General features: G+C 44.9%; 1 protein-coding gene across 1 annotated transcript in view; it reads right to left on the minus strand.

Moving 5' to 3' along the window:
* Positions 1 to 440: 440 nt before the first annotated feature.
* Positions 441 to 27,594, minus strand: part of LOC121017755 (uncharacterized) — a 31,715-nt gene continuing 4,561 nt past the window's right edge. The window contains exons 2-5 of the mRNA XM_040456189.1: positions 21,704 to 22,002; positions 10,869 to 11,028; positions 9,537 to 9,709; positions 441 to 1,361 (exon numbers count right to left, since the gene is read on the minus strand). Of these exons, the coding sequence (XP_040312123.1) occupies positions 1,271 to 1,361; positions 9,537 to 9,709; positions 10,869 to 11,028; positions 21,704 to 22,002 (723 nt within the window). The 3' untranslated portion in view covers positions 441 to 1,270. The remainder of the gene's footprint in view (positions 1,362 to 9,536; positions 9,710 to 10,868; positions 11,029 to 21,703; positions 22,003 to 27,594) is intronic.

The following is a 27,594-nucleotide window of genomic DNA, read 5'->3' on the forward strand; positions in this document are numbered from 1 at the left end:
TTTTTTCTTCATCAATGGAAGATGTGTTCTTTCAGGATTGGAATTCACACAATTGGAAGATGTGTTCTTTCAGAATTGGTAGAGGAGTAAGACCTACCTTATATGTGTGGGACAATCTGAAATTAATTGGTGGCTCTCCAGTGGAATCTTTGAACCAAGGGAAATAAGCTATGTAGGATACCTTTTGATGGGAAACAGAACCCTACTGCTGTAATTTTAAGTGAAGAAACAGAGCCAAGTAAAATTTTAAAAAAGCGTCCATTCTATAATCAAAACTGAAGCCTTATTAAATGCCATCTAACAAAATTTAAAATAGGAAGTAATGGGGAACAATTAAAATGATCACGTTAAGAATTCTGAAGACAGGAAGAATCATTATGGGAAAGCAAAGGGCCCGGGCAAATGAAATAATGGAATCATAAACAGAATGATTAACATCCTTGAGCTCAGATTTATTAGATAACAACCAGCTGGTCATCCTGGCAAGGTAAGAACCTTACTATATGGTGACTATCCACAGAAACAAAAAGATAGAAAATAGGGCCATTTAAATTACATATTGAATTAATAATGGCAAAATAACAAAAACCTCTTTGGTATGGAGTTTTTAAAATCACCCATTTATTTACTAATAACATTTGTGATCACTATTATATCATCAATAGCAATAGTATAAGTAATTATTTTCAGTTGCCATGTTGCTGTGTACAATGCACTTTAGTATGTATGATCCTATTAAAACACATCCAGCGGATGATCAGTCACAGATTCAGATCATTGTGTCTCTTTAGCATATTCTAAATAGGTATCTGAAGTTCAGTCCTTGAATTTGGTGGCATGATTACTACCAACGTTAGACCCTTGCCTTTGTGAAGATGCCAGGGAATTTCCTCTTCCTCCTCTCTCTCTGTCCCTTAGGGTTTTTGCTCCTTTGGCTCCGTGCATAATGTCGCCGAGGCTGCACTGCCGCTATCGGGGCTCTGGTACCACTGCTCGTACCGCCCAAGACCATCTGTGTTGGGTTTTGCTTTCTCCCAAGTGTGTTTGCTTCGGCTCTTGCTGCGGAGGCCTCCACGGAGCTTCCCGCCAGGACAGCGACTGCCAGGGTGCTTGCTGGGGCGCCTCCCTGCAGCCTCTGCGTTGCCCTTGCGCTTTGCTGGGAGACCCAAGTCCCAGTTTGGGGCTTGCGCTTTCCAGGAGATGTTACAGAAAATGTTACCATTTTTTATAGAAACGTGAATGGGTTTTTCCTCTTGCTTCAATGTGGATTTCAGAATTTCACTGTTAGGTATTTTTGTTTGTTTGGAGACACATGCTTATTTATGTTGGTCAAGCTTGTTAATGATGTTTTCGGTTTTAAGCTATGAATAAGATGATGATGATGTTGATTAGTGAAAAGGGGTCCCAGAGCAGAGTGATTAAGAGTTCAAGCTCCGTTGGGGCGCCTGGGTGGCTTCGGCTCAGGTCATGATCTCACGGTTTGTGGGGTTGAGCTCTGCATTGGGCTCTGTGCTGACAGCTCAGAGCCTGGAGCCTGCTTCGGGTTCTGTGTCTCCCTCTCTCTCTGCCCTTCCTCTGCTCGTGGCTTTGTGCTCTCTCTCTCTGTCTCTCAAAAATGAATAAACACTGAAAACATTAAAAATTAAAAAAAAAATTCAAGCTCTATCGACATACAGAGCTGGGTTCAAATCTGCCCAATTCTAATCATTTGACTACCAGAACGTTATGTAACTCTTAGAATTTTTATTTTGTACAAAACAGGTAATAATAGTATGATTCTCACAGGATGCCATGAGGATCATGAACAAAAAGGAAATGCAGGGCGCTGGGTGGCTCAGTCGGTTGAGCGTCCGACTTCAGCTCAGGTCATGATCTCCCTATTTGTGTGAGTTCGAGTCCCACGTCAGACTCTGTGCTGGCAGCTCAGAGCCTGGAGCCTGCTTCAGAGTCTGTGTCTCCTCCTCTCTCTCTCTGCCCCTCCCCTGCTCATGCTCTGTCTCTCTCTGTCTCTCAGTAATAAAGATTAAAAAAAAAACAAAAAACAAAATGCATGTAAAAGCCTTTGGACCTGACACATATTACTACTAATTTTCATTACTGTTCTTACTGGAATATCAATTACCATATCCTACATGCAGCTCTTTGTACAAATAAGCATTACATAAGTTTTGGTTTCATAATGAAATCAGTAAATGAATATTAATATATGGTACCTCTAATATCTTATCCAGTGAAATTGTAAGATTTAAAATTTGCATTTCCCTTTCTTTAAGAACAAATGTTTTCATTATTACTTTATAAAGTTCTCCAAGGCTTCTGCCATCAAAAGCTAACTGAAAAGATTTCTGGCTTCAGCAAAAATTTTCTCTGATAGACCTTAAAACAAAGCAAGTGCAATCTTTTCTCCAGGGAGAAAAATCAAATGCAAGTAAATATTTATAAATAAGTATTTAAGGAGGAATAAAATAAAATCTGTCAATAGTCATCTATTCATCCACTTGTACATACTATTTAATGAATATGTGTAGAGTGTTACAATGTCCTAAACTGATTCTGGATTAATCCCTTTAAATGCATTGCTGGCTGAAGAGAAGGCTGCACTGGGCTTAAGGTTGGGATGAAGGTGGGGGGACTTGTGGGCCAGAAAGGAGCCCCTTCCAGGGCTCAGTATCTCTATCGTCAAGTGGGGATGTGGCTATTCCTTCCCTGCCTTCTTTGCAGGATGCCCTCATCTTCCTGATCCCTGTGCTGGAGTGTCCCAGGGCTCCCTCTTTGACCTCTTTTCTTATTAATCCATGCTCACTTTTTGAATAATTTCAATCAATCCCATGCCTTTAAATACAATCTATATGCTTATGACTCCCAGCTTTATATCTTCACTCTAATCTCTCACTTGAGCTCCAGATTTGCACTTTTAATGGCCCACTTTGTACTGCCATTTGGGCATTAAATGGGCATCTCAAACTCACCCTGTGGAAGATGAGCTCCTGATTCCCCCCTCCCCCCACACCTGTTCCTGCTCCAATGTTCCCCATCTCAGTAATCCCCTAGCCAATCACCAGACTGTTCAGGCAAAGCCCCTTCTCTCTCTCACATACCATGTCTAACCCATCAACTTCAAGCTCTCCCCCTAAACATTTCTCACCTCCTCCATCATACCTTAGTCCAAATAAGCATCAACTCTTTCCAAACGTGCTGCAATAGCCCCTATTTGAACACTTTTGTTCTTGTCCCCTCGAAAGCAGCCAGAATTATCTTTCAAAATTGTAAGTCGTATTCATTGTATTATTATCCAACACATTCCAAGTTAAACCCAAAGTCTTTACCAGGACCTCTAATGCTCTAGACTGCTGGGTTTTGCTTGTCATTGGCCTTCAGTCTTTCTTGCTGAGTGGCTTCTTCCCACTCTTTGACATCCTACCTTGTTCTTCCCTCAGGGCCTTTGCAGTCGCCGGTCCCTCTGCTTAGAACACTCTTCCTCAAGCTTCTCGAGGCTTTTCCCACCATTTGTTTCAGGTCTGTGCTCATCTGTTACCTCCGCATAGTTCTCCTGATCAGCCTCTCTTTAATAGTCTTTCTCACATGAAATCACCCTGCTTGGTCTCATTTTTCTTCAAGCATTCATCAACACCAACATTACATTTATTTGGTGAGTGGCTTAACTTAACCATCAGAAGAGATTCTTCTTATTCATGTCTGAAGTCTTGTCACTTGGAATAGTGTCTGATACATAAAAGACATTCAATAAATGTTTCTGAAATGGGTAACTGAATGTCTCCACTTCCTTCCCACCCAGGGAACACAGTACCGTGGGCAGACTGAAGTTCGGTTCCTTGACTTTTTGATACCATTTACTGAGCACTTATGTGCTAGGCATAATACTGATGTATTTTCCCCCCGTATATTCATTATCATGTTTAATCCTTAAACTGTACAAAGTAGGTATTCTTATTGACATTATTATTTCTATCTCCTATTTTACAGATGAGGAAACAACTCAGCAAGGTTCAATAACTTGGCCAACACCGCTAGGAAGAGATAGATCTGTGTTGGGAAAGGCAGCAGTTTGTTGACCCTTGCACAGCTGCTGAAGAGTACCATGGGCCCGGAGCATTCCCTCGCATGGAGATAAGGAGCCATCACAGCCTGTGTGGGACTTACCCCTTTGTTGGGGATATCTTTCCTTGTTTTGGGTTTGGAGTATACTCAGGGGCCCTCTCCCTATTTTTTCAAGCTCCTTATCTTACGTGTATGTGCACGGGCAGGAAGATAGGGGTAAGCTATCTCTAAGACAGCTCTAATAAAACCTTTCAAGCTGTTTAGCCAAAGCTCCAGATAATTCCATTATCTCATCTAAGATTTTCCCATTCTTAAGTGTAATTTGTTTACTGTTACAAAGTAAGTCACAGGACCTACAGAGAATTAACTCAGATATCTGGTACATGTGAGTGAACAAGCTTTACTCCCCGGCCCCTGGCCCCCCTCCCCCACCCCGCCCCCACAAACACATGGGTGTACAATGTACTTTGTATATTAATTCTGTCTCCAGGAATTTAGAAGAATTGGGCTTAGGAAAGAAAACTTCTGTTGTTGCCGATAGCATTCAAAATTATATCCTAGATGAAACTTTTAACCAAGTAGAGTTAACTTCTAGAGAAAAGAAGCTTGATGGTGCTGTAATCATTGATGATCTTGCTGTTTTTTTCAAGTCACACTTACCTCCCAAGATACTTATAACATTGTCGACTCCTGCCCAATAAATATTCTGATGCTGGTGAAGAGGTTCTTTATATTTTTGCCCTTGGAAAGTCATTCACATGGATATTTTGTTTCAGAATATCCCATTTTTCTTCCTGAAATATGTGTCATTATATGAGGCTTAGTATTTCATTTCTCAAACCTCTACTTGTCTACAACATTGTTAGAAATAAGTCTCTCACTGTTGTGAAACTTGGCAAGAGATTGAGAACAGAAGTTTATTTATTTATTTATTTGTTTATTTATTTATTTATTTATATTAAGTTTATTTACTTATTTTGAGAGAGAGAGAGAGAGCAAAGGAGGGGCGGAGAGAAAGGGAGAGAGAGGATTCCAAGCAGGCTCCACACTGCCAACACAGAGCCCAAGGTGGCACTCAAATTCAGGAACCTTGAGATCATGACCTGAGCCAAAAGCAAGAGTCAGATGCTTAACTGACTGAGCCACCCAACACCCCAGAAGTTTTTCATATTTAATTGCTAAAGTGAAAACGGTTGATTATCTGAAGAACATGCTTAATCCTGCTTGGCCTTTTTCTGCATCCGCAGAGTCTCCAAGACAGCTTCAGACAACCATGGGATGTTAGAACAGAAGAGACACTGGAAACTACAAACTTAATCCCTCCTTTTAGAGATGATGTGACTTGCTTCCATTGGCCTGGTTTGTCTCCGGGGAATAGAGATGCATTAAACTATTCACATGGGCAAGAAAAAATTAGGAAAAGAAACTGGCTTCCCAAATCTACTGCAAATACAGAGTAACTGGTTTTTGTTAGCCTCCTCTACCGCACCCCACCCTCCATTAGCAGAAACATGAGAAAGTTCAGAGAATCTCATTGTTAATGTCTGTGTTTGGAGTCCAGCTCTTACATAATATACAACTGAAAGGATAGAATTTTAGGTAATTATTGGGTCTCAGGCTAGCTTAAAACCCATCCAATTGTCTGTTTGCAACGGTGAGTAATGAACACAAGAATGACTATGATGATTCCCAACATGGTGTAGACCAGATGAAACTGCAGAAGATTCCAGGACTTGATTAAATGTTTAAGATATTACCTCATGGGGATGCCTGGGTGGCTCAGTCAGTTAAGCATCTGACTTCGGCTCAGGTCATGACCTCACGTCCGTGGGTTCAAGCCCCACATCAGGCTCTGTGCTGAAGGACAGCTCTGAGCCTGGAGCCTGCTTTGGATTCTGTGTCTCCCTCTCTCTGCCCCTCCCCCACTCACGCTCTGTCTTTCTCTCTCTCTTTCAGAAAGAAATAAAACATAAAAAATAAAAATAAAAAAATAAAAGATAGTACCTCATAATAAAAGCAAGTTCCCTTAGGGGCGCCTGGGTGGCGCAGTCGGTTAAGCGTCCGACTTCAGCCAGGTCACGATCTCGCGGTCTGTGAGTTCGAGCCCCGTGTCGGGCTCTGGGCTGATGGCTCAGAGCCTGGAGCCTGTTTCCGATTCTGTGTGTCCCTCTCTCTCTGCCCCTCGCCCGTTCATGCTCTGTCTCTCTCTGTCCCAAAAATAAATAAACGTTGGGAAAAAAAATTAAAAAAAAAAAAAAAAGCAAGTTCCCTTAAAATAGCACTTCAATTTCCAGTAGTCACTCCGGATGGCCAGGTGACGTTATTTATGCCATCCTAATCAATTATGCAATTGCTACCGTTATGTATTCTGGGCAAATGAACTCATCACTCTTTGTTTCCACCCCTACCAACTTCAAAGAAATATTATGAAGATAAATCAGACAAAATGCATGAAGACAGGAGCATTACACTGGGGTTCTTTGGAAGTACACAAATAAATTGTGTGTAAGATTTATGTATTTATGTACACAGAGCATTCTTTTGGTTAGAAGCTTTTATCAAATTCTTAAAAGGAATCTGTAACCTCAAAGTGGTTAAGAAGCACTTACAGTCAATCAAAAAAAAAAAAAAAAAAAGGATTTCATTAGAGCTGTTTTAGAGACAACCTCTCCCTACCACCTTTCCCTGGCAAAGACACAGACTCAGGATAAGGGTCTTAAATAGAAAGAGAGTTCCTGAACTTACAAGTGTTCTTATGATGCCCAACAAGTCACTACCCTCCATGATAATGCAGTTGTCCATGGAAGCACCAGAAGACCACAAACTGAATCAGACCCTACTTTGGCTACTCCAATCAATGGAACACCCTTTCTGTCAGCACAAATAAAGCCTACTACAGCCCCAGAAAATACATCTTCTTTAGCTATCACTGTATCTTCCCCTCCACCCTTTCCTCATAATCATTTCTGACATGCACACTTACCTTCTAAATGTCTTTTTTTAATGTTTATTTATTTATTTTGAGGGGGGAGGGGCAGAGAGAGAGGGAGAGCATGAGTCTTGAGCAGGCTTTGCGCTATCAGCATGGAGCCCGACACAGGGCTCAAACCCACGGACCGTGAGATCATGACCTGAGCGGAAACCAAGCTCAAACCCGCGGACCGTGAGATCATGACCTGAGCGGAAACCAAGAGTTGGATGCTTAATGGACTGAGCGACCGAGGTGCTCCTTACCCTCTTAATTTCTAATTTAAGTTGGTAGTAAACAACAGATTCAATGCCCTAACAGGTTATTACTTAACAAGTATACATCGAGTGTCTTCCAGTTTCCAGGCACTATGCTAGCCAGGGATGCAACAGAAAACGAGGTCAGTGCTTCCATTATGAAGCTTGACCCAACAAGGGCCAGAAAGGAAACCAGTACAATGCAGTCTGGGGGCGTAGCACAGGAGGAGAAGCAGAGCAGACGGGGCACACACAAGAGGAATGCCTAATTCAGTCTTGATGGTCACTAAAGGAAAAGAATATTAATAAACATCCCCTAAATAGCATTCACTGTACAACCGGCACTCTTCCAAGTGCTTTATATCACTGTTTAATTCCCTTAAGGATTCCAACAACATTAACTGAAGAGCCAGACTGCAGAGTAAGGAGTAGGGTCACCGGCACATTCCAGGCAGAATTAAGAGCAGGTATAAAGCCCCAGACGTAGGAGAGCATGGAAGAGAAACAGACACAAAGGTGCATCAGAGGCACCTTGTGACAGCTCACCAGATCTAACTGCTAAGTATTCAGGCATTTTGCAAACCAGCAACAGTTGGTAGCTCAAAATCAGCCACAGCAGGAGTATTTACATTATGGAAGTTGGCAAATATTACAAATCAATCAACCGATATTTGGGTTTGGTTTTTGGTTTTGAGCGGCATTTTATCAGCACACCACTATGCCGAGGTGTAGGAAATAAGGACTTGACAATGACGGTCATTAACCACTCTGACGTGAGAGTTGTGGAGCAGGCTTCTCTTAAGGTTCACTGCTTGTCTTTTGGACAGCAACCAAATGAGGTTTGTCAAAGACTGGAGTATAACTAGAAAACATCTCATACCTTGAGTCCATTTTATGCTGGGGACATGCGCAACCCGAAATGCTTTGTTTATCTTGATGTCGATCCCATAGACAAAGCTATTGTGTGTTTTTCTATGCAGCTCAAGGTCAGTTTGTTTGTTGACAGATATCATTACGATGGTGTGCCAACATCAGCTCAAAGAGAGGAAAAGGATGATATGTTAGAATATCGTAGGGGCACCTGGGTGGCTCAGTCGGTTAAGCATCCGACTTTGGCTCAGGTCATGATCTCACAGTCCGTGGGTTTGAGCCCTGCGTCAGGCTCTGTTATGACAGCTCAGAGCCTGGAGCCTGCTTCGGATTCTGTGTCTCCCTCTCTCTCTGCCCCTCCCCTGTTCACGCTCTCTGTCTCAAAAATAGATAAAAACATTTAAAAAAAAGAATATCATATAAAAATAATTTAACATTTTACTGGCACTTTGACCCAACTTAAACCACACACCTAGATCCCTACATCGTATCTGAAATATACATGTCGCCCTCCATCTCAGTAGTGATGCTAACCTATCCCCTTCAAATTATAAAACCACTCTTGTTGTCACAGTGCATAGAGAGGAGCAATTTTTACATCCAGACTGGATGCAAAGTCTATGAGTAAAGCACAACGTCTTTAAAACTCTTAGGAAATCTTTTAGGACTAGAAGGAAATTCTTCCCCAGTTCTCCTCACCTTGAAGTAAGTAACATTAAAGTGTATATGTACAGTCCATGCAATCAGCCCTGAGAGGCAGAAAGTTTCACTGAAGGACAGTGATGTGTGCTGTCTGAAGATGGCAACACTCAGTAGGAAGGAAATACTATGTTTCTAATGTATATCCATTCACCCTATGCTGAAACCTAGATTATGACAAAAAGTGCCAGCTTTAATGCAGGGGAAGCCCTAAACAAGGTGGAAATTACATGGTCCATTTTGAGCATTCAGAATGGCTGTGTCCAGAGCAAGAAGAGGCCTTTATGGAGTAAGGAAATCACTGTCACTTTTCTACGGGTCCCGTTACTGTCTGCAGACAGATCATGCACTAGGTTATTTGTGTGTTCATATATTTATTCAGATTTTTTTTTCTGTGCAATGCTCCCCTTTGTTCACGTTGCATAGATTTTAAAAACAACTCACCGAGGGGCACCTGGGTGGCTCAGTCGGTTAAGCGTCCAACGTCAGCTCAGGTCACGATCTCGCGGTCCGTGAGTTCGAGCCCCGCGTCGGGCTCTGGGCTGGTGGCTCAGAGCCTGGAGCCTGCTTCCGATTCTGTGTCTCCCTCTCTCTCTGCCCCTCCCCCGTTCATGCTCTATCTCTCTCTGTCTCAAAAATAAATAAAAACGTTAAAAAAATAAAATAAAATAAAAACAACTCACCGAAAGACAACTTTTGTCTTGGCCACCATGTTTCCCATGCAGAGCTTACTTTTTGATAGGATCATTCTGGCCAATCTTCCTGATGTCATCACAGCCTCTGCCTGAACCGCAGCAAGAAGGTCCAGAGCAGCAGATGAAAACCCAGACAGGGCAGAATGGTGGACGATCCTTTTCTGTCAGCAAAACAGAGCCGGAGACCATGAGGAGACATACCAGCCCGGTGCACCTGGCTGTCCTCCCCCTCCAATTACGCTGCTGTTGGCCACCAGCATGTTCTTCACCGCCTGGTTCTTCACTTATGAGATCACCTCCCTCAAGTACACGCAGGGTATATCTATGGCTTATGTGAAAGAAAAGAGCATAAAATAAAATTTCTTGATCCTATTATGTGCTAAACAACTCACCTATCTTCTTCCATTTAATCCTCACTACAAACTACAAAGAAGGTGGATTTAGGCTCATTTCACAAATGAGGGCAAGTCCCTTGCATAGGATTACGCATCTTGCATTTGACTCATCCATTCAACAAACACTCATTGAGTGCTCCCTATGAGCTGGGTGTTCTGTAAACAAGAGGTGTTGGTTGGGTTAAACGATAGCAAATAAACACGTCCAACTTCAGGTTGGTTTCAGTTTCCCTGCAGTGAAAGTCACAAGAATGCAGACTCAGTCCTAAATGTTTCAATTTGGAAATGAAGTTCAGAGAAATCCGTGCTTCTTCAATGTAATGAACATGTGTTAAGTGCCTATAGGAAACAGCGTCCTATGTTAGAACCGTCAGACCCCTTATCCTTGGCCTCACTGGCTATCATTGTTGCTTGAAGAATGCAGCATTCCCTTCTAATAAAAGCATAGAAGCCTAAAATACAAAATCAATAATAATAAAAAAAAAAAGTAGAGCTCTTCAGTTTAGAAGTGGGAATGCTTGAATTTTTGCTCATTCTGGGCAGAATATCTCAGATCGTGCAGATCACAGTTTGAAAACCACTGAGCAGGGCGCCTGGGTGGCTCAGTCGGTTAAGTGTCTGACTTCGGCTCAGGTCAGAATCTCACAGCTTGTGAGCTCAAGTCCCGCACTGGACTCTGTGCTGACAGCTCAGAGCCTGGAGCCTTCTTTGGATTCTCTGTCTCCCTCTCTCTGTCTCTCCTCTGCTTGCGGTCTGTCTCTCTCAAAAATAAACAAAAAAATTTAAAAAAAATTGTTTTTTAAAGAAAAGAAAGCCACTGAGCAACTCAGTATGGCATTGATTCAGGAGAGTAGGCATTGGGTTCCATGACCCCTGTGGGGCTGATCTGGGGAAGGTGCTGAGGAGCTCTGGTCCTGGGACCCACCTGAGTGTAGACTGGGAGGTCACTCATGTACACAACCCCACCACTCTCCATAACCTTCCTTTGGCAAGGGCTGACATCTTCGGTCTTGCCTATAATCACCCCGTTGTGCTCGTGGTCTTCCTGGATGGCATACCTGGGGGGCAAACTCCAGAAATGCCGACTGCAAACAAGGAAGAAAACCATCAGGTCACCTTCACCTGGCAGCTGGGAGGAACGTAAACAGGCCCAGGGCAGCGGTGTTCACACCCACCTCTGCGGTTCATAGATTGATTGTTTTCTTGATAGTCACATGCAGCCTGTAGAATCCTCAGCACACGATAGTGTCTGCTATATTTTCAGGGGCAGAAATGTTTTCCAACCTTCCCACTGGTATACTCAAATTTAACAGGGACAGAGAGATGGAATGCCATCGTAGCGGTCACCTTTGCGGATGGTGGGAAGGGGTCTTTGGGCCAGCAGCCATTGTATTCATCAATTTGGAAACAAGATTGAATCTGAAAACAAGATTGTGGGAAACGGCTAAGATATTTTTCGATCGAAACAAATGAAAGAAAACATAAAGAACATCCCTTGTATTTATCGAGTGTTTATTTAGTTCATTCTAGCAGTGTGTTTATTCATTCATCCTATAAATATTTAGCAAGTGTCTGACTGAGCCTATAGTGTGCTCAGCCTTGGGATAACTTTCTAAGAACTGGCAATACTTCCATGATGTCATACCTGAAGACGTTCCAGGGCATTTAAGACTTTCTCTTATTACAGTTTCTCTCCAATTCCCTACCGCGCCCTTTCTGAAAAACTGCAAGTCTTTAGGAAAACCATCAGGCCCTGGGCAGCCGTCCAATTGCCCTTGGGACAATCCCCAGTGTGGCCCGAAAGGTCACCAACATCATTTTGAGCCAACCTCCTAATTTGGACTAGAAGAAGCAGATCTCGCGTGGATGTGGGGCAGAGTTTTACCATCTGCAGGCAGAAATCTGTCTGGGTTCTTCCCAGATGGGAAAGAGAGAACTGAGAAAGCCAATTTCAAATTAAGTTGGCAGGAGCCAGAGTGAAGGAGACAATATTTTGGCAGTTTTTTCAGACTTCTAAATTCTTTCCAGTTGAGAGAACAAATAGACCAGAAAGATGAACACGTGGATCTCACTGGGTTGCCTCAAGTATAAAATAATGTGACCAATCTTCTCTTCTGATTTGGAGAGGGTCCCCAGAGTTGGAGGGGGCAAACACCTCCCTGTCCTCTCCCCACCCCTCCTCCACCCCTGCCCCACTGGGCTCCCGGGGCTCCCTCCAGGAACGCAGCAGCCCAGGTTCTGCTCTCCCAGCACGGATTCCCAGGGAGTCTCTTACCCTTCCTCCCACCTCCCTGGGAGCTCTCTGGGGAGGAAGAGCTTGGGGGGTTAAGATCACAGGCTTTTTGCTCTGTGTCCTCTCAACAAATACAGTGAGTAAATCCAGACTTGTGTTTAAAAGAGGAAGTTGCTGGCTTAAAAAAGAGAGAAGCCCTTCACCCAAGAAGATGCTTACAGGGAAGAGTTGCTGGTGCTCTCCTGGACTAGAAAAATAGAGTCTTCACTTTTGCTCCCAGGGAAGAACACGAACGGCCGAGAAAGTTGTGGATTTTTGCAAAGCCACAGAAGGAAGAAAGCGGAGGAGAAACATGTAAAGGGGAACACTTACTAATAAGAGAAGGGCCTCTCTGCCTTCTGTAACTTCCCAGCTCTTCAGATTCATTGACATTATGAGTCAGAAATTTATTTGGGGGATATTTCAGCTCCCTCACTGTTGGAAGGTACCTGTGAAAAGACTACATGGCCTCAAGGATTTACAGCAAAAAGAGAAATGGTCCAGTAGAAGGGGGAAAGTTCAAAACAGAAAAGTGAGAGCTCTGGCTATAAGCAACACTCAGAAAACAGCCTCTTCAGGAAGGAAGCCAGTCCCTGCTACACATTCAAGAGGGTGAACTGGATTCAGTGAACATTTCGTGTTTTGTTTACAACATTTGAATGAAGAACCTTTTGTTTTGTTTTGCCTTTTTTTTTAAACTTTTTTTATGTTTATTCATTTTTGAAAGACAGAGACAGAGCACAAGCAGGGGTGGGATGGAGACAGAGGGGGACACAGAATCCGAATCAGGCTCCAGGCTCTTAGCTGTCGGCACAGAGCCCAACACAGAGCTCGGACCCACGAACCGTGAGATCACGACCTGAGCCGAAGTCCGACGCTCAACCGACTGAGCCACCCAGGCGCCCCTTGTGTTGTTTTGTCTTAAGGTTATTTATTTCAAGAGTGAGCAAGTTGGGGAGGGGCAGAGAGAAAGGGAGAGGCCCAGGCACTGTCAGTGCAGAACTGTTAATGAAGAACCTTTAAGAGCAGTCTTTGCTTCTGCTCCCAGGCCCCCGAAGGCCCCATTTTTATCTCAAGCCTTTAAAAAATTTAGAATGTAGAAACAAATGGTGGACAATTCATGACCACCTCTTTACCGTCGTTAGTGCAAAGGTGAAGAAATCGTGTTTCTAAGGAACTGGGCTGTACACAGACCAGGAGAGTATAAGACATAATGTCTCTGTGGAATGACACTTAACATAAGTCCCCATTTTCTTCTGATTTCATCAGTTCAGACAAATCGGATTGTGTCGGCTGACTCAGGGACAATAAAATATTCCCGCCACGTACAGATTTCCTGTAAGCTGTTTTGCAGTAGAAAGGTTGACAAAGGCCTGGAGGACTAAAAACTCAATTCTGTTCAGGCATTTTCCACATTTATTAACTATTTTTGTCAGAGCTTTTTATGTGGGTTCTCTTTAAGACATGTTGGTGGCAGGGAGGTTGGGGTGGGCACCTGGGTGACTCGGTTGGTTAAGCATCCGACTCTTGGTTTCGGCTCCGGTCATGATCTCACAGTTTCGGGAGTTCGAGCCCTGCCTCGGGTTCTGCAATGGCGACTCAGAGTCGGCTTGGGATTCTCTCTATCCCTGCTCTCTCTGCCCCTCCGCCACTCACACTCTCTCTGTCTCCCTCAAATAAAGTAAAACTTAAAAAAAAAAAAAAAGACATGTTGGTGGGAGTAGTGGTGATGCTATTAAAGCAAACAAGAAAAACAAGTTGCCTTTCATTGTTTAGGCAGGTGCAAATGAGACTGAGGCAGTCAAGCCCTGGGGTGAAGAAATCAGGCAGGTGGTGACCATTCATTGAGAAGTTTTTGGTTAAAGAAACAAAGTTATCAACGTTTCAATACAGGAACTCTAAAAAAAGACAAATGAATAAGCAAACAAAAAGCAGAAACGGACCCACAACTACAAAACAAACTGATGGTTGGCAGAAAAGAGGAGGTTGGATGGGGGTGCAAAATGGGTGAAGCAGATTGGTGGGGGGGGCAGGTACAAGCTTCCAGCTACGGAATGAATACGTCACCGGGATGAAAGGTACAACAGGGAATATAGTCAACGGTACTTTAACAGCGCTGTATGGGGACAGATGGTGAGCACAGCATGTTCTATAAACGTGTAGAATCACTATGTTGCTCACCTGAAGCTAATGGAACATTGTATATCAACTATACCGAAATACAGAATAAATAAATTTTGTAGCAAGAATAGCGGCCAAAAGGAGCCAATGGGTAGTGTGATTCTAGAAGCTGGGGTGCGTTTGAAGGTCTGGCTTCAACCACGCCCAACAGGAAGAGGTCGAGGAACAACTGAAGATGTTTGGAAGACGGTCTGTCCGGAGGAGACAGCATGGTGGCCCTGGAAAAGAGGGACGCACCTCTTCCTTTGTGAGCAGGAGAAAAGAGCAGCAAGGGGAGAGAGGCCGGGGCTGGGAGGCTGGGGCTTCTGCACAGGCTGGGCTCCATGCCCAGCACGGCCCAGATCACCCACAACTCACCGGGACTCAACTGCTCACGTGCCTTCCCTTCTGAAGTCGTGTGCCCTTAAAACCTACTTGCGCCACACCGACCTGATTGGATGCTCTTCCCCTTAAAATGCGGTCATAGTTCTGGCTGTCAGTGTTGTTATAGAATCTAAATTCCTGGGATGCCTGGGTGGCTCCGTTGGTTAACTGTCCGACCCTTGATTTCAGCTCAGGTTGTGATCTCATGGTTCAGGAGATGGAGTCCTGCATCAGGCTCTGTGCTGACAGTGCGGAACCTGCTTGGGATTCTCTCTCTTCCTCTCTCTACCCCCTCCCCTGCTCATTCTGTCTCTTTCTCTCAAAATAAATGAGTTAAAAAAAAAAAAAAACTAAACTGCTGAGCTGGTGCCTTAAGTCCTCTCTTCTTCCCACCATCCCTGTGCCTCGCCCCCACCCAGAGGGGGTCCCTGGCCAGCAACAGGAGTGAAACACAGAAATTTATTAAAAATGCAAAATCTCAGTGGTGCCTAGGTGGCTCAGTGGGTTAAGCGTCCTACTTTGGCTCAGGTCATGATCTCACGGTTCGTGAGTTCGAGCCCTGCATCGGGCTCTGTGCTGACAGCTCAGAGCCTGGAACCTGCTTGGGATTCTGTGTCTCCCTCTCTCTCTGCCCCTCCCCATCCCCGGCTCAGTCTCTCTCTCTCTTTCCCTCTCTCTCTCAAAAATAAATAAACATTAAAAAAAAAAATGCACTTACCCCGGACTTGATAAATCTGAAACACTGGTAAAGAGGCCGAGCAATCTACCAAGGCTTCCAGGGGATTGTGATGCACGCTCCAGTGTGAGAACCGTGGGCCTAGTCTTCTGAACCACTGGCAGCTCCCCAGGCCACACTGTGCTGGCCATCTGCACACCTTTACACACTCCCCTCACTGCCCAGCAGGTACCTCTCCCTCCCACTCCCGTTTCGAGCATCAACTGGAGGACCACCTCCTCTGTGAATCATTTCCTGACCTGCCCTCTCCCCTTCCCTGTGCCTCCACGAAAACTGGGGAGAACCTCCATCATTCAGCTTTGCTGCAGCTCAGGGTTTATGTGTCTGCCTCCCCCAAAGCCAGTGTGCTCCCCAGCACGGGCGACTGTTTGTCCTGGCACAGTCCTGGGGCTCAGAAGATGTTTGTTGTGTCAAAACGTTATTGAAAAGCAAAGTACAGACAGAGGAGAGAAGAGGGAACCAGCATGAAAGAGAGAGACAACCACGAAACAATAATGGCTGGTGTTTGCTGAGTTCTATCTGTGAGCCAGGTACTGTGTGCTAAGTGCTGCACAGAAACTGTTACTTAATCCTCACAAGAACCCTGTAGGGTTTACTGAACTCATTCAACAGGGAGGTTACATAATGCGCCCGAGATGCCCTCGAACGGCATGTGGAGGAGCTGAGATGACTACACGAGCAGTTCTGTGCTCGGGAGTCCATACTGTCAACCCTAAACGGTCTGGGGGGAGGAGACAGCTTTTTCTGGAGCCCTCATCAGTATTCACTAGTTCAGCAAATATTCCCTCAGTGCCTGCCCTGTGCCGGAGAATACAAAGAGAAATGCAGAGAAGGGCACAGGCACACGGGTGCTGATAACGCAGCCCCCGAGGAGCTCACGCTCTAGTAGAGAAGAGAGAGCTGTAAGCCAGGGAGCATGACTCAGCCAGGACAATTTCCGAAGGATGTCGAAAGTGCTACTTAGACCGTGCAGCAGGCGGGACCCACTCGTTCTGCCAAGGGTGGCACTGGATTTGGATCCTAGGAGATGAGCATAAACCCACAGGAAGTGAGGGTGGGGGAAGGGCAAGATTCAAGGCAGAAGGAAAATGCAGAAGTGACCTAAAGGAGGCATGGAACACCTTGGGAAGTCTACGGAAGGAAGTCTATGGAAGGGAGAGGTGTCTCAGGGGATGGACAGAGAACAATGAGCTGGACACTCCGGACTGACCCACGCCACAGCCGTTCCCAGCGTGCTTGCCTGTTCTGCAGAACTGGGAACGAAGCCGCATTTCCAGAATGCCTTGAAGTTATGGTTCCGGAAGGAACTCTGCCAGTCAGATGCAGTTTGCAAACCCCATCTGTCTACGGTGTACAGTGGCAAAAGCGTTATTTAAATGATCACTGGAGGTCACCTGGGACAAAAAGTGTCTATGGAAACCAAAACATCGGAAAGCCAAGACGCCATGGCAATAAACGTTTATGGAAAGAGTGAAAAGTTGAAAGACCACGGGGTTGGCTGGCTTCTCTGGAGCGCAGAGAAAGGAAAAGACAAACATGAGGTTACCTAGAGCATCTTCTACCTGCTAGCAGATTCGATGTCGGTTAGGCTTAGGCTCAGCAGCAAGGGACAGAGACTCAGAATAACAGTGGCTCAACTAAGTTAGAAGTTCATCTATCACTGAAAATTCCAGATGTAGGCAGTCAGGGCTGTGGCAATTCTGCTCCGTGGCACCTCCCGGCTTGCCGCTTTCCTTTCCCTGGGGTGCACCCCTCATCTTCATGGTCCAAGATGGAAGCCGTCACACTGTTGTTCCAGACTGTAGGATGGAAAAAGGGGGAACAGAGGAGGGGTAAAGGTCACGTCCTCCGGCAAAAGTTCTTGGAAACTTTCTCATGATACTTTTGCTTCATTCCACTATCCAGAACTTTGTCACCTGGCCACACTGAATTGCAAGAAAGACTGTAACAGGAATTAGCAATTGTCATTATATTTTTTAAATGTTTATTTTTGAGAGAGAGAGAGAGAGAGAGAGAGAGAGAGAGAAAGTGAGAGAGAGAGAGCGAGTGCGCGCGGGGGAGGGGCAGAATACGAAGCAGGCTCCAGGCTCTGAGCGGTCAGCACAGGGCCCGATGCGGGGCTCGAATTCACAAACCACGAGATCATGACCTGAGCCGAAGTCTGGATGCTTAACTGACTGAGCCACCCAGGAGCCCCAGCAATTGTCATTATTTTAATCCGGAAGCAGGAGAGAACATAAATTGGGGCGGGGGGGGGGGGGCAGACCGTAGTCTCTCCTGCATGACACATGGTAGAGAGTGTCCCAGGAAGACACCGGGATGGCCGGGAACCAGATGGGAAGAACTTGATGTGGTGTGACCAGAAGTTTGGACCTTATCATACTGGCAATGAGAGCCATCAGATAGGTTTAAGCGAGAGACAGATGGAAACTGAGCAATGTTTTCCAGGGATCCTCTGACAGCTGTGCAGGCGAGCTCTTCTGGTGAGAAGCTACTGTGACCCCAAGACCAGTTAGAAGGCAGTTTCCCAGTGTGGGTGAGAGCTGATGAAGGCCTGGACCAGGGCTGTGACAGTAAGGTGGAGAAAAAAAGAAGGGAGAGTGAGACACGCTAGGGTACAGGAGGATGAACCTTGGTGACAATTAGGAAATGGGGGGGGGGAGGACACCAAGGTTTTCAGCCTGAACAATCTGATAAATGACCATGTGGCTCACCAAAATAAAGAAAGGGATAGAGAAGGCGAAGGAGGCTGCTCCCAGTGATGGAGAGAATTGATTGGTTTGATCTGGAATATGCTGAGCTGCAGGCGCCTGTTGGGTAGAAGACATTCAGCAAACAGACACAAATATACGTCTGGAGCTCTGGAAACAAGTCAGGGATAAAAGTGCCAACTCAGTAGTGTGCGTCTATGTGACGGCTGCAGACACAGTTTAGGATGGCTTGACCAGAAAAGAATGAGGGAACAGAGTCGAGGATGAAGACTGGAGAGTGCCAATGTAGTGTGAGTTCCCTGCAAAGTCTATTCTGATGGAAGGTTCTTTGGAAATTGAAGCTCAAGAGAGTTGAAGCTGCAAATGCATCCTTTTCCCAGACATCTAGGACCTGGGTCAAACTCTCCCTTTCAAGACATGGTAAAACCACTAAAAGCTTTTGCTTTCCCTGGCTGAAATACTTTAACACCAGCCAATGCTAGGTTCGGGGGGAAAAGTCATATTGAAGGTTGTGGTTTCCATTAGTACTCTGTAATACAGTAGAGCCTGTGCCCGGAAAACCTCCTGCCTCCCTCGTCCATCCAGGGAGCTGCCTTGTCATTATGCCACCAGGTCTAGGGCTGGGCAACGTCAGCAGGCTGAGGTACGTGTGGTGAGGGATGCAGATCAGAGGGCGCCTCATCTACAAACTGCTTTCAACCGCAGGGTGATTTAATGGCCCGATTGCTTTTAAGAAATGGGAGGTTGACTGTTGGTCCTAATATCTGCTTCAATTCTAGAAAAGGTTTAAAAAAATGGCATACAGCAGCCCTTTCATTTTAATTGATTCTTATTGTTGCTCGCCTCTCCTCTGCCTTCACTCCTTGCTCCTCTCCCTCCCCTTCTGATTTTAAGCAGCTGGCTAGTATAACCCGCTTGCAAAACTTGTTTCCTTGAAATTCGCTGATTATAATTTGGAAAATACTTTAGGCCAAAGAATATGGTATCAAAAGACTCAGTTCTTTGGGTGATCATTAGCAAAATGCCTTCAACTGAGGAGAATCCAAGTAGAAGGACCTTCAATGATCTAGCAAGCACTAAAAGTCCAAACCCAACAGAAACAACAAAAGCAATCTAAAACTGAAATACTAAATAGTGGTACACTTGTCTAAGTTGGAAGGTTTGGATCCAGGATTAGTATAGGATCGTAGGATTAGTGTAAAGTCCTAATTAGTATAATTTCACCCAAATGTCTACTACTTCTCACCTCCATGTACTTAACAATGTTCACTAATACTCAGCATGACTGCCCTAAAATAGTGCAAGAAAAGCTCTGATCAAATAAAGATTGAACTACAGGTCTTGTGCTCTAGTGGCTAACACATGAAAATGGGCAAAATGCAAGCTGGTGACACTTTCACTTTGGAAACGTGAAAAATTAAAGAAAATACGGTAAAATGTTTTACAAAGCAAAGTTGACTCTTTAAGACAGTCCTTTATTCTGAGATCATGTCCCTTTTATGTCAATGCGTCCTTTCTTTTATAAAAACAGTAGTGCTGGGCGCCTGGGTGGCTCAGTGGCTTAAGCATCTGACTCTGGCTCAGGTCATGATCTCACAGTTCGTGAGTTCAAGCTCCATGTCGGGCTCGGTGCTGACAGCTCAGAGCCTGGAGCCTGCTTCGGATTCTGTGTGTGTATCTCTCTCTCTTCCCTCCCCTCCCCTGATGGTGCTCTCTTTCTCTCAAAAATAAACAAACATTAACAAAAATGTTTAATAAACAAAATATATGTATTTTTAATAAAGTGGTTACATCTACAGAACTCAAATCCGACCACCCTTGAAAGGCAGTCTTGAAGGGGAGCCTCTCGGCTTTACACATCTACTCCTCACAAAGATCCTCAAAAGACCTGGTCAGGCTCCGTGTGTTTAGAACACAGCACCAAACCCTTTTCTGCTTTTCAGAAACCAGGAAGGAGAAAGGAGGAAACTTGTAATTACCACATGATGCTCAAAGACAATAAAGAGTCAGCGTTAGTTAGAACAAGCTTGAATTCAGAACTTGGGTTCTCGGGCCTCCAAAATCACAGAAAACTTTCAAAATCGCTTTTCAAGAATCACAAAGAAAAAAAAAAGCCCCCTCCTATGGGTTCTTAATCCACAGTGTTTTGATAAAACTATCATTGGGATTCTATTGTTATTTCCCAGAAACCAGCAGCCCACACTTTCCAGATGAATCTGCTCTTAAAGCTGGTAAATATGTAGGCAGGAGCCGAGCCTAGTCCATCATAGTCATTAATCACGGAGACACAACCCTCAAGTTGTTATTAGGGGACCCACAGCGCTGCTTGGTGAAGCCAGGACAGGATCAGGAGGAGTCTCTCCAAGAAAGAGTCTCGGAGCTGCCAGCGGGAGTTAGGTCTGTTTATGTGCAGGTGAGGACAGTCTTAAGAGGGGAGGGGTTTCAAAAATGGTAACGACTCCCCTGCCTCAAACATTTTCCCTGCAGAACACGGAGAAAATAGAAATCATTCTAATTCTACCACCGACAAATGACCACGGTTAACATTTTGATCCATCTTCCAGGCACAAATGGACGCACGGACAAACATACAGATCTCCACAACGATATACTTACTACATGTATAGAAGTGCATTTATAAGAACCTATTACTAGTTATTTATGGAGAGGAGAGTTGGTAAAGTGGTAGTGAAGGGAGGCTGATTTTTTTTTTTTAATTTTTTTTTTCAACGTTTATTTATTTTTGGGACAGAGAGAGACAGAGCATGAACGGGCGAGGGGCAGAGAGAGAGGGAGACACAGAATCGGAAACAGGCTCCAGGCTCTGAGCCATCAGCCCAGAGCCCGACGCGGGGCTCGAACTCACGGACCGCGAGATCGTGACCTGGTTGAAGTCGGACGCTTAACCGACTGCGCCACCCAGGCGCCCCGAGGCTGATTTTTTTTAATACACACATAATTTGGATTTGCCATAACGACATATTACTATGTTTTACTTCCCTAACTTTTTTTTTTTTTAATTTTTAATGTTTATTTTTGAGAGAGAGACAGAGAAGGGAGAGAGTGTGAGCAGGGGAGGGGCAGAGAGAGAGGAAGACACAGAATCCAGAAGCAGGCTCCAGGCCCTGAGCTGTCAGCACCAAGCCCAGCTCTGGGCTCGAACCCACCGACCGAGATCATGATCTGAGCAAAGTCGTGTGCCTAACCAACTGAGCCCCCCAGGAGCCCCCCTAATTTTTGTTTAATGGCAAAAGCCAAAGCAATCACTCTTGGGAGCGGTGGAGTCCAGTCGCGAGCACCTCCCCCGCCCCGCGTGTGCCTTGGGGGCGCAGAGGTGACCCGGCCGGGCTCCCCTGCCTCCAAGCAGGAGGCTGGTGCGAGCGCCAGGAAGAAGACTCCAGCGCAGAAGCCCGAGGCAACCCGGGCCCGCGGGCCGCTGGAAAGGCCCCGGGGGCGGGGGCGCAGGCGGCCCCTGAGCTGCGCGGGACGGTGTTTACCTGCGGGCAGGGTGAGGTGTGGTGCGCCAATGACCACTGTGTACAGAGCCTGCTTCGTTGTGCACGGGTGTCCCGCCTTCCCGCTGGTGGGTCCGCGGCCGTGGGAGGACGACTCTCCCCTGCCGGAGATCTAGCTGCTGGGGCGAGGACGCCGGGCGGCGGTCCCAGGGTGCCCTCTGGCGGAGCAGGTGCGGGCCCACGCGGGGCTGGGCGCGAGGGGCGGGGCGCGCGGCAGCAGGAGGGGCCGGAGGCTTGTCTAGCAGGGATGCGGAAGAACTTGCACCCTTCAGGGACCTGCCCTGGTTTTCCAAGGTTTGGTTTGGGTTTGGGTTTCCATTTCTCACCTCCTTGCCTGTGTACTCATATTTCCCTCCACTCCTGTCGGCTTTTTTTTTTTTTTTTTTGCAACACCAATTATTTTCTGTTCTCCAAAGTAATGTTTATTCATTGTAAATAAAAATTTGGAAAGCACAGAAACTCATAAGGAAAATAAATAAAACAGCTGTAATCTCACCATTCAAAGATAAGCATGTGTTTAAAAGTGTTTCTAGTAGTCTTTTTTTCTGTACCCAATATTATATATAATGGTGAGTGTGTATTTAAACTGGTTAATGCTATTTGAGGAGTCAGGCCTGGTGTTGAACTGGCCCATGGGAAGAGAAGACAGACCGAAAGACAAGAGAGGAAGGGCCTTCTGCCCTTAAAAACCAGGCCTCGCTGCTTCTTGGCTTGATAAACCAGTTATTCTGGTCCTAAGGAAGCTTGTCTTTTTAACATAAGCCAAAGTTGCCCCTTTACAGGAGGGAAGTAGATGGTGGTGGCCAGTGAGGTTGGGAAGGAAAGGAAAATTGGTCTCACTGTTAGCTTTAAATAACTAGAAGGTTCTAAGTATTTTGTCATGTGGTGCGGCTCCAGCCCCTGCCTGGCACCTTCTCCCAAGCTTATTCCATGTTGTTTGGCCCATCCTGTGTGATCTCCCACCTCTAGGCTGTGAGCCCCAGAGAGCAGGAATATCTCGGGCCCATTTCTTGCACCTGGAAGAATGCTGAAGTCTCTTTGGTCACTTTGTCTTCTTTTTCCTCCACACACTTTGTCCCATCATGAAAACAGCATGCTTGCTTTACAAATGTAGCTTCAAGACAATCCCCACCCCCTTCCTGCTAGATTTGGGCCTCCAAGCCAGACTCCTTTTTTTTTTTCTCCTCTTTTTTATGTTATGTTATGTTATGTTATGTTATGTTATGTTATGTTATATCCAAGTTAGTATATAGTGTAATAATGATTTCAGGAGTAGAATCCAGTGATTCATCACCTACATATAACACCCAGTGCTCATCCCAGCAAGTGTCCTCCTTAATGTTCGTTTAGCCCATCCTCCTGCCCCAAACCCTCCAGAAACCTTCAGTTTGTTTTCTGTACTTAAGAGTCTCTTATGTTTTGTCTCCCTCCCTGTTTTTTTTTTTATTAAAAAAAAATTTTGTTTAAATGTTTTCTTATTTCTGAGAGAGAGACAGAGCATGAGAGGGGGAGAGGCAGAGAGAGAGGGAGACACAGAATCCGAAGCAGGCTCCAGGCTCTGAGCTGTTGGCACAGAGCCCAACGTGGGACTCAAACCCACAAATCATGACCTGAGCCAAAGTCGGATACTCAACCGGCTGAGCCACCCAGGTGCCCCATCCCTCTCCCTGTTATATTAGTTTTGCTTCTCTTATCTTATCTTCATTTGTTTTGTATCTTAAATTCCACATGAGTGAAGTCATATATTTGTTTTCTCTAATTTCACCTATCATAATACACTGTAGTTCCATCCACATTGTTACAAATGTCAAGATTTCATTCTTTTTGATTGCCGAGTAATATTCCATTGTATATATAGCACATCTTTATCCATTCATCAGTCAATGGACATTTGAGCTCTTGGCTATTGTTGATAGCGCGGCTATAAACATTGGGGTACATGTGCCCCTTCAAAACAGCACTCCTATATCCTTTGGACAAATACCTAGTAGTGCAATTGCTGGGTCCTAGGGTAGTTCTACTTTTAATTTTTTGAGGAACCTCCATACTGTTTTCCAGAGTGGCTGCCCCAGTTTGCATTCCCACCAGGAGTGCAAAAGGATTCCTCTTTCTCTGCATCCTCGCCAACATCTGTTGTCAAGCAAAACTCTTCTTTATGGGAAGTCTGAAGTTGTCCCTCTCTCCTGGGTGTGATTGGATGTTGGTTACAGTCATTGGTTTGGGAGTAGAGAATCAACTTCAGTGCTTACATGTAACATCACATGTAAACTCCCTCCCTGTCTCTGTACTACTTGGCCCAGGCTGAGGCAGAGAGACGGGATTGTAAGAGACTAGTCTGTGGAGGTGAGGATGTTGTGGGGCATCGGGGTACAAGGTCAAATCCTCAGGCCTTCATCTCCCCTCAAACTGATATAAAATCTCATGAGATCCACATTACTCAGCAATGCCTAGTAGAGAGTTTTCCCTGTGGAAACACAAAGAAGGACCGAGTTCCCCCTTCTAGTTCTGCTTGGGTGAAATAAAGGCTTTAGGAAGTAAAAGTCACCACCTACTTGACACTCATAAAACTGGCTGGGCCATGCCTGGTCTGACCTGTCTTTTTTGGAGAATAAGAGAAAATCTATAATATCCAGAGTTGAAGGCCTGGGTTCTTCTTATGCTACATGTTAGCATTGTGCTCAGGAGCGGATTACCTGACCTCACCTAATCTCAGTTTGTTCATCTCTAGCAGGGAATAGTAATGTTACCCGGAGGTTGTGTTTCCATGATTGCTGTGGGGCCCAAATGAGCCTTGAAGCTACATTTGCAAATTTTCTCAACTTGAAAGCACTGTACCTCCTTATGTTTGATTCTCCTGAATTAATGTTGAAACCTCTGAGTGAGGAGTATGGGCAGCTTGACAGAGACATGACTCAACATTGAACTAGATGATCCTTCCACCATAGTGGTAGTGTCTCGTACTTGTCAATCAAGGACTGTGCTGGAATCGTCTTTTCGGCAGTTGAAAAAACAAGGCTCAGAGAAGTTGAACAACTTGCCTGAAGGCACACAGCTTGGCCATGACAGGCCCAGGACTGGAATATAGTCCATAACCAACCTGTCCTTGCACCCATCTCCAGCAGGAGATGGGAAAAGAGAATTCCCTTGGAATTGTTCCAGGGTGTGTGTGTCCCATGTAGGAGACATGGAGAAAGGGGTAGGGGATCTTAGGCTCTGCTCTAAATGTTTGGTAGTGGGAGGATGACCCCATTATTCTTTATGCATTTAGAATCTTTTTTTTTTATTTTTTATTTTTTTAAATTTTTTTTTCAACGTTTATTTTTGGGATAGAGAGAGACAGAGCATGAACGGGGGAGGGGCAGAGAGAGAGGGAGACACAGAATCGGAAACAGGCTCCAGGCTCTGAGCCATCGGCCCAGAGCCTGACACGGGGCTCGAACTCCCGGACCGCGAGATCGTGACCTGGCTGAAGTCGGACGCTTAACCGACTGCGCCACCCAGGCGCCCCTCTTTTTTTTTTTTTTTTTAAAAACAATGTTCTTCACATGCCATAATAGAGCTGAACACTCATTTAGACGCCGTTTAAAAATTTTATACACTGAAGTTTCAAAATAGACAACTTAATAGGCTGCTTCTATGTTAAATGAGTCACTTGAAATTAAGATTCTTTCTGTATGTCTCAGAACTGGTAGTCATCTAAGAGACTGTTTGGAGAGATACTCTGACCTGGACTTTATACTGACTGGTCAGTTTGACACAAAACACCTTCTGGTCTGCACACTGCTGCTTTCTTGATCAGCTTCAGAAACTGAGCACTGAGCCAGGTTAGGACATGGAAGCAATCTGTAAGACTTGCATATATATACATGATCCCAGAGAAGATGACCTGACCGAGCAGTGAGAATCTTTTGATTAATGGGGCACCTGGGTGGCTCAGTCCGTTGAGCATCCGACTTTGGCTCAGGTCATGATCTCAGTCTGTGAGTTCGAGCCCCACATCAGGCTCTGTGCTGACAGCTCAGAGCCTGGAGCCTGCTTCGGATTCTGTGTCTCCCTCTCTCTCTGCCCCTCCCCCACTCAAAAATAAACTTAAAAAAAAAAGAATCTTTTGATTAATCACAGTTTGCCTTGTCCTTTCCTTATTTGTGCATACATTGGCTGTTTATACAGCACACACTCAAACATAAGAGAATCACATCCCTCCTGTTAGCTGAATTTGATTTTATTATCAGAAGAGGGCAGACCAACCCCTTTTGGGGACCAAACTGGACTGCCAGGGCACTGTCCTCTGCCCCCTAGGATGTACATGGGCAGGGGGAGATAAGTTCCCCAGACTTGAACAGAGGAAGTGGAATCATTTAGAGATGACTGCTGGGGGACAGGGCAAGGAGAATGAATACACCATCCCTGGGAGAAAAAAAAAAAAAAATCCGAGAAAGGAGAATTCTTTTAGAATCCTGTTGGGGATTTTATTTTCACATATTTATCGAAGTCATTCACCTAAAGTGAGAGTTTTCACATTAGAAGTGAGAGTTTTCAAAACCAAAACACACCCGTTTCAAGTCCAATCGCTCCCCAGCGCAAGCAAGGAGAGCTCTGCAGAGGACTGGCTTGAGGGAAAGAGCAGCCACATCACAGCAGAAGAGCGCACACAGCATACACCAGAGACACTTCCTGAAGCACCAGGCTGGTGTAGAGCCTGTACACTGGATGGTGTAGAGCCCCTTCGTAATGTAGCATTACTCTCAGGATCAGGAAGTATAGCAAGGTTTCATAACATGTAAAAGACAGGAACCTAGACAAAATGACAAGACGGAGGAATTTGCCCCCAAAGAAAGATCAAGAAGAAACCACAGCCAGGGATGAACTTAAAACAGATATACATAATGTATCTCAACAAGAATTTAGAACAACAGTCATAAGAATACTAGCTGACCTTGGAAAAAGGCATAGAAGACACCAGAGAAACCCTTGTGACAGAGATAAAAGACCTAAAAACTATTCATGCCAATATTTTAAAAAATGCTACAATTGAGATGCAAAACCGACTGGATGTAATCACAATGAGGACAGAAGTAGCAGAGGATTCAATAGGTGATATAGAAGATAAAAGTGTGGGAGATCATGAAGCCGCTAAGGAGAGTGAAAGAAAACTATTAGATCACGACTATAGATTTAGGGAAAGGAGCAATTCCGTAAAGCACAATGATATCCATATCATAGGCATCCCAGAAGAAGAGAGGGCAAAAGGGACAGAAGGTTTATTTGAACAAAATATAGCCGAGAACTTCCCTAATTTGGGGAAGGAAACAGACATTCAAGCCCAAGAGGCATAGAGACCTCCTCTAAAAATTGATAAAAACAGGTGAACACCGAGACATATTATAGTGAAATTTGCAAAATACATGATAGAGAATTCTGAAAGCAGCTAGGATAAAAGGTCCTTAACCTAAAGGATAGACACATAAGGTTTGCAGCAGACCTGTCCACAGAAACTTGGCAGGCCAGAAGGGAGTGGCATGATATATTCAATGTGCAAAATGGGAAAAATATGCAGCCAAGAATGCTTTATCCAGCATGGCTGTCATTCAGAATAGAAGGAGAGATAAAGAGTTTCGAAGACAAGCAAAAACCAAACAGTTTGTGACCACTAAACCAGCTCTGCAAGAATTATTAAAGGGGACTCTTTGAGCGGGAAAGAAAGAAAAGCAACAAAGACTAGGAAGAAACAGAGACAATCTATAGGAACAGCAACTTTACAGGTAATACAATGGCACTAAGTAAATATCTATCAATAATTACTCTGGATGTAAATGGGCTAAATGCTCCAATCAAAAGACAGAGTATCAGAATGGGTAAAAAACAAACAAACA

This window comes from Herpailurus yagouaroundi, unplaced genomic scaffold, assembly GCF_014898765.1.
Source record: "Herpailurus yagouaroundi ecotype Mexico unplaced genomic scaffold, PumYag 77, whole genome shotgun sequence".
Taxonomy (NCBI): domain Eukaryota; kingdom Metazoa; phylum Chordata; class Mammalia; order Carnivora; family Felidae; genus Herpailurus; species Herpailurus yagouaroundi.